The sequence below is a fragment of the Elephantulus edwardii genome, unplaced genomic scaffold (assembly GCF_000299155.1).
Source record: "Elephantulus edwardii isolate Elephantulus edwardi_28Jun2011 unplaced genomic scaffold, EleEdw1.0 scaffold00344, whole genome shotgun sequence".
NCBI classification, from domain to species: domain Eukaryota; kingdom Metazoa; phylum Chordata; class Mammalia; order Macroscelidea; family Macroscelididae; genus Elephantulus; species Elephantulus edwardii.
In genome coordinates, this window is record NW_006400094.1 from 1,866,900 (window position 1) to 1,883,311 (window position 16,412).

The 16,412-nt window shown below is 43.4% G+C and overlaps 1 protein-coding gene across 1 annotated transcript in view; it reads right to left on the reverse strand.

Annotated features, from left to right (window-relative positions):
- Window positions 1-9,649: 9,649 nt before the first annotated feature.
- The window catches only part of LOC102876453 (melanoma antigen preferentially expressed in tumors-like), a 28,715-nt gene continuing 21,952 nt past the window's right edge, over window positions 9,650-16,412 (reverse strand). Inside the window, exon 2 of the mRNA XM_006901786.1 lies at window positions 9,650-11,131. Within this exon, the coding sequence (XP_006901848.1) occupies window positions 9,650-11,131 (1,482 nt within the window). The remainder of the gene's footprint in view (window positions 11,132-16,412) is intronic.

Genomic DNA, 16,412 nt, shown 5'->3' on the forward strand with positions numbered 1-16,412 from the left:
TAATTAATATAATTATATAATACAATATAGTAAACTTTAAATTTCCACCTGTCTGCCCACGATAACATTTCATTGAATAAGAAAACAAATTTAAAGATGGGCTCTGTAAGAGCTAATTGTGTCTTTGAGAAAGTAAAGATGTCATTTTTGTGTGGCTGTGTTCGTGAGGGTCTTTCCAAGCTGTATCTCAACTTTAAGTTCCGGCTTTTAGAAATTAGGATGCTAAAAAAAAAAAATTAGGATGCTGTGAGCCTTGAAGATGTGTTTTATATTTTTTTCATGTCTATCAACGCTATATTCCATATGATTAAATACACTCATATTTAAACAGTGTTTTGTTTTTCCATTTTGGACTTGTTTCCTTCTCTTACTTATTGTACTATTACTATTTTACCTTTTATGACTACTGAGTTCTCACAGGGTACTCCACAGTCTTTTGTCCACTCATTTCAGTATCCATCAGTATTTATTTCCACTGATTCTATTTTTTCGGCATTTAGAAAATGAAAATTTGCAATTTCAGTCAGTTTTTTCATTGTTAATTGGGATTCTCGGGGTGGGGGGAATCTTTTTCTTTAACTCCCCTTTATTTATTTAGACCATGATAACTAATTGTACAGGCAGTCCCCTGATTAGAAACAAGTTATTTTCCTAAATCTGTGTATAAGCCAGTTGAAATGGACAGTTAGTACACTTAACAGTTAACTGCAGTCACTATCTCACCTCATTCACTCACCTATTTCAGTAGAATGTACGAACCAAAAACCCATCCACTAGAGAAACACTTTCTGTGCTGTAAACAACCCCACCACTTTTCTATCCATAAGAAGAAATCCATGAAGAAAATACTTCCAGTATAAATCATACTACTACTGTCCTTGTGGAAAAATAATTGTTTATCCACCCATATGTGCAAGTTAAAACCTACTTAGAGGGTCACCCATGAGTCAGTTCTGACTTGGAGTGAATCTGAGAAGAGAGGATGAAAAATGTTAGATACAATCTCGATGTAATACACCATGTATTAATATGAACCTGTTACCCCTTCTTGCTACCCTCCCCTAGCCATTAACCAGCCTATTATTTCTCTCCTGTGAGGAACACCCTAGTTATACTTCCTTTAAGTGTTGCCCATTTGTTTTTAGCAGCCCATGGAATATTCAGTCCTCTTCTCCAGCACTCTCATCAAAGGCATAAAATCTGTCATCCTTATTTATTGTTCAACTTTCATTTTAAATAGCAAATGGTTGAAAAAACCGTGGCCTGAATCAGATGCACCTAGATTTCAGAATGACACCACTGAAGTCCATCTCTACAACTATCGACATTTATCAAAGTTCACAGAGTTTCTGGAGCCATGTGATTTAGGAAATGAGTGCCGCTCCTGCTTCTAAACCTGCCATAATATGTTATAGTTGTTATGTGCCATTGAGTCGCCTGTGATGTATAACGACCCTATGTACAGCACCTCTGAAGCCTGCTTTGCCTGGATCCAGTCTCACTAATTCTGACACACCAGCCCCCATTGCCCCAGTTGCTGTATCGATCTATCTTGTCTGGGTTTCCCTCTCCTGTGCTGTCCGTCCACCCTTCCGAGCATGATGTCCTTCTCCAAGGACTGATTTCTCTTGGCCACGTGCCCAAAGTAAATGAAGCAGAGCTTCAAAATCCTAGCCTCCAAGGAGAGACTTGGTTTCACCCTCTCCAGGACAGTCCTATTTGTTTTCTTGGCAGTCCATGGTATGTTCAAGGCTCTTCTCCAGCACCACAACTTGGAGACCTCTATTCTTCTTCTGTCATCCTTAGTCATTACCCAACTCTCTGAATCATAACAAATAATTGACAAGACCATAGCCTGGATTAGGTACATATTTGTATCTAAACTGACTTCTTGCTCTTCAGTACTCTGGAGAGTTCCATGACAACAGATCTTCCTAATGCAATTCGTCTTTGATGTCCTTACTGATGGTTTAACAGTGTTGATTGTGGATCCAGGTAAGCTGTAATTGCTAACAACCTCAATCTCTTATCCATCTGATATGGTGGTGCCAGTTAGCCCAGTGGTGAGAATCTGTCTTCTTGATGTTGAGCTTCAATCTACATTGAAGACTACAGTCCTTGACCTTCTGCAACAAGTGCTTCATGTCTTCTTCAGTTTCAGCAAGTAAGATTATGTCATCTGCATGTCATACGTTGTTAAGTTAGTCCATATTCCAGTACAGCAAGATAAAGGTAAATAACCTAATCACAAAATGGGCACAGGATATGACAGACACTTCACCAAAAGAAGACATTCAGATGGTGACCAAACACATGAAGAAATGTTCAAAATCTCTAGCTCTAAGATGCAAATCAAAACAACTATGAGACATTATCTCACTCCCCTAACAATAGCAAAATTCAGCAGAGCAACAAACAACAAATGCTGGTGAGGTTGTGAAGAAACTGGAATCCTTATTCACTGTTGACAGGAATGTCAAATGATGCAACTACTATGGAATGCAGTATGGCGCTTTCTAACAAAGTTGGAAATGGAAATATCATTTGACCTAGCAGCTCCACTACTGGAAATACACTCTAATAAATCAGAACTGACAACCAAACTGATATATGCATACCCATGTTTATTGCTGTGTTGTTCATAACTGCAAAGAGATGGAAACAACCCAAGTGCCCAACAACAAAAGAATAACCAGAGAAGTTGTGGTATATTCACACAATGGAATACCATGCAGCACTGAAAAACAAAGAACTCATGAAATATTATACAACATGGGTGACCCTGGAGAACATTTTGCTGAGTGAAATATCTCAGTCACGGAAAGACAAATATGGCATAATGCCACTGTTATAAAACAGGACTGACATGGGGTTGGGAAGAAACTAAGAAAACAAGGGATGGATAAATAATGCACACTACATTGAAACAGATGAGGAATAGAACTGCTTAAAGGAAATACATGATTAGATGTTATTTGCAGGACAACAGTCAAGAATAAGAGCCATATAGAAAGGTGGACTGGGATTGGGGAGAGGATTGTATAACAATGAACAATGAAACATAACCTCTCAAGAAATCTTCATATTCTATGTCCTTATAGTAGAGGATTTTTTTCATTGACCACTCCCTACTTGATAGCAATTAGCTAGAACGAGGCTCATTCGTTGTGCAAGGGACAAGACCTTAAAACTAACACCATTTGTTTCCACAGACCAAGACACAGTATTGCTATCTATGTTTTAAAGCTTGTTTTGAGACCAAAAAAAGCTCTAAGGAGACAGGTTAATACCTCCAGCCCAGAGGCAAGCTTTCTACCTTCTTCACAAGGATTATCATGGATGGTTGAGTTCTTGTTGACGAGAATCTGGTGTACACACACACACACACACACACACACCCCTTCACGGAATTATGATTTGCATTTGATCTCTGCGGCTGTATGTTGTTGTCGTCGAATCAGGTATGATGACCCTATGAACAACAGCCCTGCACCCAGTCCTGTCCTGGGCCATTCACACAATCTCAGACACACTGGAGCCCATGGCTGCAGGCAGTGTGTCAATCCATCTCATTGAGGGTCACTTTATCCACATATGATGATGTCCATCTCCAAGGAACATGTCTCAAGTACACGATGTGAAGCTTTATCCTGTTTTCTCCAAGGAGCAATCTGGCACCACTATATGAAAGACGTAAGTACTCTTTTCCCCACCACCCTGAATGCATTTACAGAGTGAATGCACGTTCTATGCTGTGAAATTATAACCTTTAGATCCTTAAGAGAAAAATATATTTGTGTATAGATTTAAAAGCATGTCATTATAAGTAGGGTTATACATCCAAAACATTTGAACTTTATTTATTTAGTAAATAATGTTACACAACTATCTGCTCACATATAATTTTTTTAAAGTTTTAATTTTAATGAAAGTTTACAGACTTAGGGTTTCCATTCATTCATTGTCACTTTTCTCCCTGCCCACCACCTCCCCCTCAATTCACTCTTCTCTTTGAAAAGTAAAATAAAAAAAATTTTTTTTGTTATACGATCCCTCCCCCCACAAGTCCACTCCACTGTGTAGCCTTCATCTAGACTCCTGTCATGATAATTCCCAACCATATATCCCTTTTAAACAGTACTATCCCTCATCTGTTTCAATGCAGTATACATTATTTATCTCCTCTTTTCTCAGTTTCCTCCCAACCCCGATGTCAGTCCAGTTTTGCAACAATGGTCCTATGCAATATTTGTCCTTTTGTGACTGAGATATTTCACTCAACATAATGTCCTCCAGGGTCACCCATTTTGAATAATATTGCATGACTTCCTTGTTTTTCAATGCAACATAGTATTCCATTGTGTGAATATACCACAGCTTCTCTATTCATTCCTTTGTTAATTGCCACTTGGGTGGTTTCCAACTCTGCTATTGTGAAAAAAGCTGCCATAAACATGGGTGTGCAACATACATAATTCTTTAAGAATCATTTTATACATGTTGTTGTTGTGTACCATTGAAAAGGAACCTACCCATAGTTGAGCTTCTAGCGGATTATCAGAGGCAGTTTATTAGGTGGAAGGAGATTGCCCATCTTTCTCCTACAGTTGGTGGATTGAAACCACATGCCTTCAGTATTGCAGGGACATTTCTTGCCCCTAGGCCACCAGTGCGCCATACTGCTTTCAATTGATTGAATATAATATGGGAACAATTAGGGAGTTCTGCTGGCATAGAACTGAGGAGTTGCAATGCCACACCCTGAAGGCCGGTGGTCCAAATCCACCAGCTACTCCTTCAGAGACACATGGGCAGTCTTTGTTGCAGAGGGTAAAGTATTTTCATGTTGTTGTTGTTATGTGCCGTCAAGTCGCCTGCGACTCATAACGACCCTATGTACAACAGCCCTAAACTCCGCTCTGTCCTGTGCCAATCGCACTGTCTCTGACACTCCCATCCCAATTATCCCAGTCACTGAATCAATCCACCTCATAGAGGGCCTTCCTCTCCTGCGCCATCCCTCCACCCTCCCAAGCATGATGTCCCTCTCCAAGGACCGGTCTCTCCTCACAACATGTCCAAAGTAAGTTAGACGGAGCCTCAGAATCCTTGCCTCCAAGGAGCCACCAGGTTTAACCCTCTCCAGGACAAATCTATTTGTTTTCCTAGCAGTCCATGGTATTCTCAGTACTCTTCTCCAGCACCACAGCTCAAAGGCATCAGTTCTCCTTCTATCCTCCTTGGTCATTGTCCAACTCTCTGATGCGTAACAGGTGATTGCGAAGACCATGGCCTGTATCAGACGCACCTCAGCACTTTGGAGAGGTCCCTAACAGCAGACTTTCCCATGGCAATGCGCCTTTTAATTTCCTGGCTGCTGGTGCCAAGACTGTTGACTATGGAGCCAAGCAAAGTAAAGCTGTGTACAATCTCAATCTCTTCACCATCCATCCTGATGCTGCCGATTGGTCCAGTGGTGAGAATCTTTGTCTTCTTGACACTGAGCCTCAATCCATATTGTAGGCTGCAGTCCTTGACACTCTGCAGCAGGCGCTTCAGGTCCTCCTCAGTTTCAGCAAGCAGGGTTGTGTCATCCGCATAACGCAGATTGTTGATAAATCGTCCACCAGTCCTGACCCCACATTTCTCCTCATAGAGCCCAGCCTCCCGGATAATCTGTTCTGCATATAGGTTGAAAAGGTATGGAGATAGGATGCATCCCTGGCGTATGCCCTTCCCAATTTTGAACCATGCAGTGTTCCCTTGCTCTGTTCTGACCACTGCCTCCTGGTCCAAGTATAAGTTTCGCATTAGAACGATCCAGTGTTCTGGGATTCCCATTCTTCTCAGAGTCAGCCATAGTTTGTTATGATCTACACAGTCAAATGCCTTTGCATATTTTCATAAGTATTAATAATGACAGACAGCCAAGAATGAGATAAGGGAGAATAAAGACAAGGAGCCAACAGTCCTGATAACGAACTGAAATCCCAAGCCATGCCTTCCTGTGTATTTATTGAGACAATCACAAGCAAGTATTAAACAAAAACAAGGGATCCTGTGGAAGTGTTTTGCAGATAAGGCAGAGTATTTCTCTATTCTTTACCTTATGCTTATCTCAGGAGGGAGGGAATCAGTAAATACAAACTAAGAATGATGTTGACTTCCTTTTTTCATGTTGACTCTTAAGGAAGAGAGCCTCGGGGTGAACGCTGACTTGTATTATCCCTCCCTTATATCCTGATATAGCATTTGGTTTATTAATATTAAATTTGATATCTGGCTTCCCACTCATCCCTTATAATATCCTGCCTCTGAAAATCTATTGGAGAGACAGCTATGAATGGGTTCCCACAAGACAGAAATACAATTTAACCAATTTCATGTGTAACTTTATAATATATATGTATGCTATTTAGATATAGCTCCATCTCACATATTGTGGGCATGTGGCCAGGAGGGACTGGTCCTTGGAGAGGGACGTCATACATGGGAGGCTGGAGGGACAGAGCAGGAGACAAAGACCCCTGAGGAGAGGGATTGAATCAGTGACTGGGGTGATGGGGGAAGGTGTGTCAGGGACAATGAGATTGGCTCAGGACACTGCTATTGTACATAGGATCTCAATGAGCTGCAGGTGACTCAATGGCACATAAAAACAGATAGTAAGTAAGGGAGCTCTGGTGGCTTAATGGCAAGAAATTGCACTGCCAACTCAATGGAGCACCATTCAAGTCCACCAGAAGCTCCACAAAAGAAAAATGGGTAGTCAGTCTCCTTTGGGGCAGTTTACAGCCTCTACAAACCAGCTGGAGGGTCCACTATGAGTGAGATCTGACTCAAAGGTGCGAAATCACAAGAGCATATAAACAATTGGCATGTGGAATGCTTAGAGGTAAGGAGATGTGCTGTCAATGCAAAGGAACATGGAATCCATCCACTGCTACGTAGGAGAAAGATGAGCAAATCTCCTCTTGTGGGAGTTATTGCCTCTGAAACCCCTCAAGAGAGTCAGCAATAAGTCAGTTCCCATTCAAGGGAACACAACACCATGCATAGTATCTATCCAGTATGTATGAAATAAGCAAACTCTGGTGGTTTAGAGGGAAGGTCTTGTGCTGCCAACCCAAAGGTATGTGGTTTGAACCCATCAGCTTCTGTGCAGGAAATGAATGAAACGTGTAGTCTCCTCTTGGGTGATTCATGGGCTCTGAAAATGCCACCCAAGCATTACCTATGAGTCTCAGGGTCAGCTTCAGGTCTTGTTGACCCCACAGTACGTGACAACAAAATTCAATGTTGAGAGGCGAAATCTACCCAATAATCCTTCATATCAAGAGATGCTAGAAGGAATAGCAACCCTATTAAGAGAACCAAAGCGTCTCATATCCAGCACTACCCCCATCATTCAAGGCTTCCCTTCACCTGCACCATCTGAACCAGGCAAAGCTTCCTCTGTCCTAAACCATGTGTATTAGACTCAAATCCATTTTATGAGATGCCTGCATTCTCATCACAGAGCTTACAGAGAATAAAATGTATGGCAGATCAAGCTAGTGTGTATTTTGCAAGAACTAGTATGGACACCCGTGCGTCGACATTCTTAAGATTTAGGGAACCAAGGTTGCACGTGAACTGTGTGCTGTCAGATGTCCATGGGTCTGTGCTGGAGCATGTCCTTAGCAGTGGGCATGAAAATGACACATAGTGCATGCGATTTTTCATTAAATAGCATCACCAATCGTGGGATGAAGAGAGGTTTTCCATCTCTGAACTTGAGATTATGGTCAGTGTTTTTATTCTTCCACTGATTGTGACTTGGAAAATGTACTCCTTAGAAAAACAGGTCTTCTCTACATCTTGTGGTTCCTAACCTTTATAATAGACAAAGTGCTAGTCAATAAGCCTTTAATTGTAAAAACTACCTTCCCTCTATAACTTGATTTGTGCCACTATTAGAGCCTCTACTTGGAATATTTTTTTTTTAATTTTTGTGTGAGTGTACCATCAAATCAGATCTGACTGGTACAGGAGGAGATTGTCCCTCCTTTTCCCGGCAGAGCATCTGGTGGATTCGAACTGTGTGCCTCTGGGATTGTAGTTGCCGCTCCTTGCCACTAGGCGACCAGAGCTCCCCTGCTTTTAAATTTTTGACTCATGCACTTTTAACTTGTTAGTTACATTTGTGTCTTCTAGGCTGCAACACTTCCATGATACATCTTCAAGGATATGAACATGTACAGCTAAGCACAATTGATAACAGTTCATCTAAATTCCAAAATCAGTCTCCACAATAGTCTACGTATTTCCTATTGCCAAAGGGACCCTTTAGAGTAGTGAGAGAAGATCTTCACCCTGAAACCTACAGCATCCCTTTTCAGCAGGAAGTAGCTAAGAGAATATGCCATCCCCTTTTCCTTATGACTCAGGGTGAAGTCTCTCAGGGAGGAGTGATAGGGAATGGCAAAGGACACACTGACAAAGGAGCTTTATCAGCACTGGCTTTGACAAGCACTGTGGCATTTGGACAAGAACAAACTGGGAGGAGGGTAGAGAGAATAGTGCAACAATGAATGAATGGAAACCCAAAATCTCTGCAAATGTTCATGAAAATTAATACAATTTAATAATTAAAAAATTAAAAAAAAACCCCAACAACAACAACAAAAAACAAAACAGGTCTTAAAACTTCTCCACATTGGGCAAAATCTAGAGAGGTGCTACTGCTTGGACAAGGCCATTGTGCTTGGAACTGTAGAAGACAGTTAATGAGAAGAATGATGCCTTCTGTCCTGGGAGGCCAAAATGTTGTAAGTTTTATCTTGCATACTTTTGAGTATGTTGTTAGCAGAATACTTTGCTTTGGAAGTGGACATCCTTCTTGGAATTATGGAGAGGAAGATCCTTTTGGTACATTTAAATAAAAACAAACCAACAAAACCCAAACACCCAGAAGAAAAAAAAAATCAAGGTCAAGTGGTCTTCTCTCCAGAAATTAGACACTTCAAAGACTAGCTCTGGGCTACCTCACATCTGGTCACTGTCACATAAGGTCATCTTAATTTGGATTTTTTTTTTAAATTTGGAATTCTTGTGGAAAGAATAAGAGGGCCAGAGAAACACAGGAAGACCTTCAGCAAGATGGAGTAACAACACAGTGACTGAACCAAGACACATCACAGTGCATGGGGATGGCTTCGGACTAAGCAAGTTGCACATATTCCTTACAGCCTGGGAACACTTTCTCTATACTTTTTTGGGGGTAACGAAAAAATAAACAAAAAAAAACCCAACCACAAGCGGATAATTTTAAGAGATGGAAATTTATTCTCTAACTCTCGGGACGTGCACAACACCTTCAAGGGGATGGTCCTTCCCAACATTCAAAGTGTATGTTCCTACCTATATTTTCAAATGAAGAATGCCTTGCTGGAGTTCTTGTGTCAACAAGACAATAGTGGACACTCCTGAAGGTTCAGATTGACCATCTTCTCCTCCCAAGAGCTGTTGGTGGATTGGACCCACATACCTTTAGGATGACAGCACAGCTTCTTACCAGGAGGACTCAACAACTCACTCCCTCTTGCCTACAGATGCTATAAAGCCAACCCATATCATCAGAAGGGGATTAAAGATGGCATCTGTCCCGTTAGGATAGTTCCATCAAGACCTCAAGGAACTCCAGGATGTAGGGTTGGTAACGATACACCTTGACCTGACTGAGCACTCCTAACTGCTTCAGGAGAAGAGCAAACTCACTAACAAGTGATGAAGAGTCCTTCCTGTCCATGTTATAAGGCAAAGGAAGCACCAGGCGCCTGGACTTCCTGGTCGGGACTGTCCGACGTAACAGTTTCTTCAGGGTAGATTTCCCCACGCAGTTTCCAGAAAATCTAAACAGTTGGAGCTGCGAGCAGTGGCTCAGGGCAGGTAAGATGGCGTTGAGGTGGGAATCCGTGAGCTTACAATGAGCTAAGTCCAGGCGCTCCAGGGTGGCCGAGGTCCTGTCTATGGCAGCTCGGAGGAAGTCGGGATTGATGTGGGCCAACGTGGTATTGTAGAAACTGAGTGCCTTTAGCTTGCTGGTGCAGGGATAGAGGGACAGGGATTTGATGTCTGCGTTCTCTAATAAGCACATCACAAAGGAAATGCTCAGGGTTTCCAAGGGCGCCTCTAAGTGCCTGAGAAAGTGGTGGATATTTCCACAGAGGTAGACATTATCCACGTGGAGATGCTGGAGTTGGCGCAGGTGGGCGAGCTGGGAAGTGAATTGCATGAAGATGCTCTCCAGCTCTTCTGCTCTGCCCTTGTTGAGGGTACGTCTCCTCGAGGTCCATATCTGAGGCATAAAGTGCTGGAGCTGGAGTGTCTTCAGATGCACCATCTGGGACAGGTAAGGAGCCAACACGGACAGGAAATCTCTCCTCTTCTTGAGGCAGATTTTCAACCTCTCGACGCCATCCAGCTGCACACTTTGAAGGATCTTCTTAGTCACTTCATAATGTGGTAGATTATCTGAAAAGCTTAGCTTCTGACAGCAAAGCCGAGGGAGCACTTTCCCCGCCAGCACCCTCCACATGAGGAAGGAGAGCAGATCGTAAAACTCTGTTGTGTCGAAGATCAGATCCGCCACCACCTCCACAGCTACTTCTGCCTTCCTGGGAGCTGACATGGAACAGTCCTCTCTCTTCCTCTTCCTGGGGGTTTCCTTTTCCATCTCTAGATACTCGAGTGCGCCAATGAACTCTATTTCTGACTCCTCCTCCATAATTGTGGGCCACAGCACACTCAGCTGACCTGCTGCATGACGAGGACCCTGGTCTAGCAGGACCTCAAGCCCCTTGAACACACTTGACAACAAGGTCAGAGGATGGAACTGCTGGTCAGTAATCAGAGTGTCCAAGTCCAGGCATGGCGAGGGCCAGGAGGCTACCATGGCCTTCATAATCTCCGAGTGTCTACCAGACATGGCTTCCACAAAGAGGTGTTCCCAGAGTCGGAAAGGTATGAGCTGTGCAGCCACTGGGACCCAAGACTCATCCTTGAGGAGGCTCTGCTTGGCCAGGTCGAAGAGATGGGGTGGATGGGAGGTGTTCATGAGGACAGTGTGCTGGCGTGGGTCCACACTTACCTAAGAGGGAAAGAAGAGGAAAGGGGGGGGGTCCAGTTAGAGACACAGGTAGTGGTGCCATCAATGGTGGTGGTTTCCCTACATCTGGGCAACACCTTAGCCCCCAGGCCCAAGCTCCCTACAATCTATTATGCTGTGCTGTTGAGTCAGAAATGACAATGAGCTAAAATGAGGCCATGTGGACATCCTGGGTCAGACATCCCAACTCCTGTCTCCAGAGGTTACCTCCCACTGACCTTCTGCACCTGGTCATGAACACGGATCAAGCCATAGGTTATGAGGGCATAATGAAGAAGGGATTTCGTACAAGCACCAGCGTTCCCTGAGGGCTGATATGAAATCTTCCGGGGCTCTCGCAGAGTGCAGAATATTCAAATTTTGTAAATAAACGAGTATATTTTTTAAAAGTCAACTTGGGGTGGGGGGGATGAGGTACAATGTGCACCAATAAATGAATGAATGAAAATCTAACATTTCTGTACACTTTTGTTAAAATCACAATTAAAATATGAATTTTTATTTTTCTTTAATAAAAAAAAAGCACAAGGAATCATTGAGGCTCAATGTAAACAGGAATCCTGCATTGCCGTCAAAAGACCAGCAGGTACAGCCAAGGACTTTTGTGTGTAAAAAAAATAATCCCCCCAAGATAAAAAAAAATAATCCCACCGTATTTCATATGTACGTCTCAGATCATAATTGAGCAAGGGATCTTAAGTCTTTACCCACTTTAGAAATTTGGGTCCATCAACACTTAGAGGCAGTGAGTGAATTTTGTTCTGGATGGGATCTTCAAAAAGAACATCAAATATGTTGTCAAGAGAAGAAAGAGACACGGGGCTGGGAGTCTCTGGAACTGAGGACAATGTCCCAGCCAAGCATATAACCGTGGTGCCCTGAAAGAAAAGCATTCACCTAAACATTGAAAACCACTGGAAAAACTTTCCTCATCAAAAACAATGCATTGAGAAGAGCATTGTTCTAGGGGAACACCAATACGCGGACCAGAGAGCAACAGGTTCGCAGACAAGAGTCCACATGCTGAGATGTAAAACAGAAGTAACTCAGTAGAAGCTCAGAGCCTTCTACCACCATGAGCTGGGAATGTGAGAGAGAAGGAAAAGACAGTGAGGAGGGCGCATATGTAATTAGAGACGACATATTAGGACGTGGCTGTGTACAATGTCAGCAGCATCTCAACTCGAGATTCCTATCAAGTTGTTTTCAAGAGGGGCCAGTTCTTGGGAAAAAGATATGCGGGGAAATGGAGAAAGGTCAGACAGAGAGGAAGACCACCTACGAGAAGGATTCACACACAAAGATGGCTTCACACAATGCCTGTAACCACGGGCCAGCCTGTGAGACACTGAGAATATTTCCTATCAGAGGCAGTAAATGTCATTGACTCTCCTTCCCTCCTGGGCATCACAACACCCTATAATACAAGCTACTCTCCTCAAGTAAGCTTGCATTTAGCAGTCAGATTATAAGTTAATGAAGCCACGTTTGTCAGACTTGAACTGCTCCATCATGTGTTGTCCATTTGGGTGAATTCAAGTGACCAATCTTTGGCAACTGGTCAAGCCGTAACATGCACTGGTGTCACCCAACAATTCTTCCTTCATATCAAGAAATGCTATACCTCGTAGCAGCTCTATGAAGAGAACCAAACCTTGCCACATCCTAAATCATCCACACCATGCAAAGCTTTACCAATGGAACACCATCTGCACTGATCTTGAGCCCATTTTATAAGGTGCCTGCACTTCCTCCTCCTCCTCACACAACTTATAAAGATGAAATGTGTGGTTAATCAACTTTCTGTGCTCGTTAATTTCTTCTTATTTTGCAAGAACAACTATAGACACTAACACATCCACATTCTTGAGTTACGGAACCAAGGTTGCATGTCAATTTAAAATTGGGTGATCTCACACATGTATGCATCTCCACATGGGCATGTATCTGTCCTTAGCTCTGGACATGAAAATGGCACTTAGTGCATGCCATTTTTCAATATATAGCATCACCCATCATGTGATGAACCATGTGAAGTTTTGCACATCTGAATGTGAGCTTGTGGTCAGTGGGTTGTTATTTTTTTTTCCACTGAGTTTTGACACGAGAAGTGTGCTTCTTAGAAAAAGAGGTCATAAAGCTTTTCCTCTTTGGGCAGCTTCTAGGGAGCACCTAATCCTATGAAAGGGGCATTGTGCTTGGAATTGTAGAGGGATTAGAAGGAGAATGATAGTCACTGAGAAAGAGTGACACATTCTGTCCTGGAGGCAAAAATGCCTCACATGCTTTTGAGAATGCTATTAGCAGAGGCTATCCCTTGGAAATGGACATCCTTGTTGGAATTATAGAGAGGTAGACCCTCTTGATAAAGTGTTGAAAAAACACACAAAAACCAGAAGAAAAAAAGAACAAAGTCCTGGTGTTCTCTCCACAAACCACCCACAAAGACTGGCTCTGGACTGTCTCACATTGTCGGGTCACCATGACATAAGGCTATCTTCATTCGGAATCCTTATGGAAAAAATGGAGGGTCAGAGAAAGAAAGGAAGACCCCCAATAAGACGGAATTACACAGTGTCTGTACCAAGACACTTCAGAGAGCATGAGGATGGCTTATGACTAAGCAAGAATCAGATTTTTCTTGACAAACCATCACAGTGAGTCACTGTTGGCTTGATGACGCCTAACAAAAACAACCCAGAGAGACTTTGTCTATACTTTTTATGGAGCTGAGAACAATGTCTATGGTAACAGAAAAACAATAAGCAGAAAACTCTAACAGATAAAAATTATCGAGCAAGTGGGACACCCATAACACTTTTCAAGGGATGGTTCTCCCTAGCATTGAACGCCTATGGTCTCCACCATCCGGAGATATCTCCATATGCCTGTCATTTTCAAATGGAAGAAGTGTTGCAGTTGTTCTAGAGTTATGGATATGGGAACCCGTCCACAGTGGACACTCTAGAAGGTTCATAATGACCATCTTCTCCCATCAGGAGCTGCTGGTGGATTCAACTCACATGCCTTTAGGATGACAGCACAGCTTCTTATCAAGAGGTCACCACAGCTTGTTCCCTCGTGCCTACTGAAGCCAAAAAGCCACCCCTTATCATCAGAAGGGGAATGAAGTAGGCATCCCCACAGTTAGGATCGCTCCCTCAAGACGTGACCATGCACCTCGAAGGACTCCAGGTTACGACTCATTTGAATCTGGTCGAGCACCCCCAACTGCTCCATAATAAGAACTAACTCATTGACACATGTCGGAGGGTCCTCTCTGTCATAGACAAGAGGCAAGGGAAGCACCAGTCCTGGACTTCTCAGTCTGGAGTGTCCGACGTAACAGTTTCTTCAAGGTAGACTTCCTCACAAAATTTCCAGAGAATCTAAACAGTTGGCTCTGTGAGCAGTGGTTCAGGGCAGGTAAGATGGTGTTGAGGTGGGAATCCATGAGTCCACAGTGAGCTAAGTCCAGGCGCTCCAGGGTGGCTGAGGTCCTGTCTATGGCAGCTCGGAGCAACTTGAGATTTAAATGGGCCATGTGGCTTTTGGAGATATTCAGCACCCTTACACGGACGGCTGGTGCAGGGATACAAGGACAGGGATTCGAGGTCTGAGTTTTTTAATAAGTAGTAAATGCAGAAAATGGTCAGGGACTCCAAGAGGGTCTCTCTAGATGCCTGAGAAACTGGTGGATGCTTCCACAGAGGTAAACACCGATTAGATGGAGATGCTTGAGCTGGCGCACGTGGGCGAGCTGGGAAGTGAATTTCGTGAAGCTGCCGTCCAGCTCTTCTGCTCTTTGCTGGTCCAAGCGACATCGCCTGAAGGTCCAGTCCCTCAGGTTAAACCCAGAGTGTCTTCAGATGCACCATCTGGGACAGGTAAGGAGCTAAAATAAACAGGAGGCTTCTCTCCTCAACACCACCCAGCTGCACACTTTCTAGGATCTTCTTAATGGCTTCATAGGCGGGTAAATACTCCAAAAAGATCAGCTTCTTACAGCAAAGCTGAGGGAGCACTATGAGGGACTATTGGAGGAAGGTGAGCAGATCGATCCACTCTGTTTTCTGGAAGCTCAGCTGAGCTGGAACGAGCCCCTCTCCTCGGCTTCTTGGGGGTTTGATTCGCTGCCTGTAGATTCTGGAACGAGCCCCTGGACTCTGTTTCTGACTGCTCATCCACAGCTGTGGGCAACAGCACACCAAGCTGGCCTGCAGTGCAGCAAGGCCTCTGAGCTATCAGGACCTTGAGCTCCTTGGACACACTCTGCAACATGGTCGGAGCACAGAACTCCTTGCTGCTCGCTGACCAGAGTTGCCAGGTCCAGGCATAACGAGGCCAGGCGGCTACCATGGCCTTCACAACTGCCCAGTGTCTACCAGTCATGGCTTCCACAGACAGGTATTCCCACCCTCCTGAGTCAAGCAAAAGGTTTTCAAATAGAAAGAGCTTAGTTTCATTTGCATTTAATTCTCTTTGTAATTTGCTCCCTGGCAATGTTCAATAAAAGCAAAGGGAAGCTTCAATTGAATGATCTACTGCCTACTTTACGTCAGTTTACTTATACATTCTTCGTGTTTTGTCTCATTACTTTAATTTTATATATATATTTTTTTTATTTTATTATTTTGTGTGTGTGTGTATCGTCAAATCAGATCTGACTGGTACTGGAGGAGATTGTCCCTCCTTCCCCAGCAGAGCATCTGGTGGATTCAAACCATGCGCCTCTGGGATTGCAGTGCAGCTTCTTGCCACTAGGCCACCAGAGCTCCCTTGTCTCATGATTCTTATTTATTAATATACTTTACCCTCCATCTGTAAAACTCAATTATGTTCTAGATGGGATCTTCAAAAAAGAATGTCAAATATGTTGCCAGGAGAGGAAGAGACACCCTGGGGCTGGGAGTCTCTGGACCTGAGAACAGTGTTTCAGCCAAGCATTCCTGAGGGAATGGTTTTTACAGGAATGCACGCTTCTCAGCTGATTGTTATCCAAACATTCTGATGAGGTTTTTAGAATCACATGATCGACAACACATGCCCTAATCACACATGTGAATAAAGATGACTGTCCAGCAAGTGCACCTTTGTTGGCCAAGTGCTTAAGAAGCTGTGCTGGCGAGCTCTGGTGGCCTAGTGGCAGGAAACTGCATTGCAATCCCAGAGGTGCAAGGTTCAAATCCACCAGATGCTCTGCTAAAGAAGGAGGAACAATCGCCTCCTATACCAGTCAGATCCAATTTGACGGTACACACAT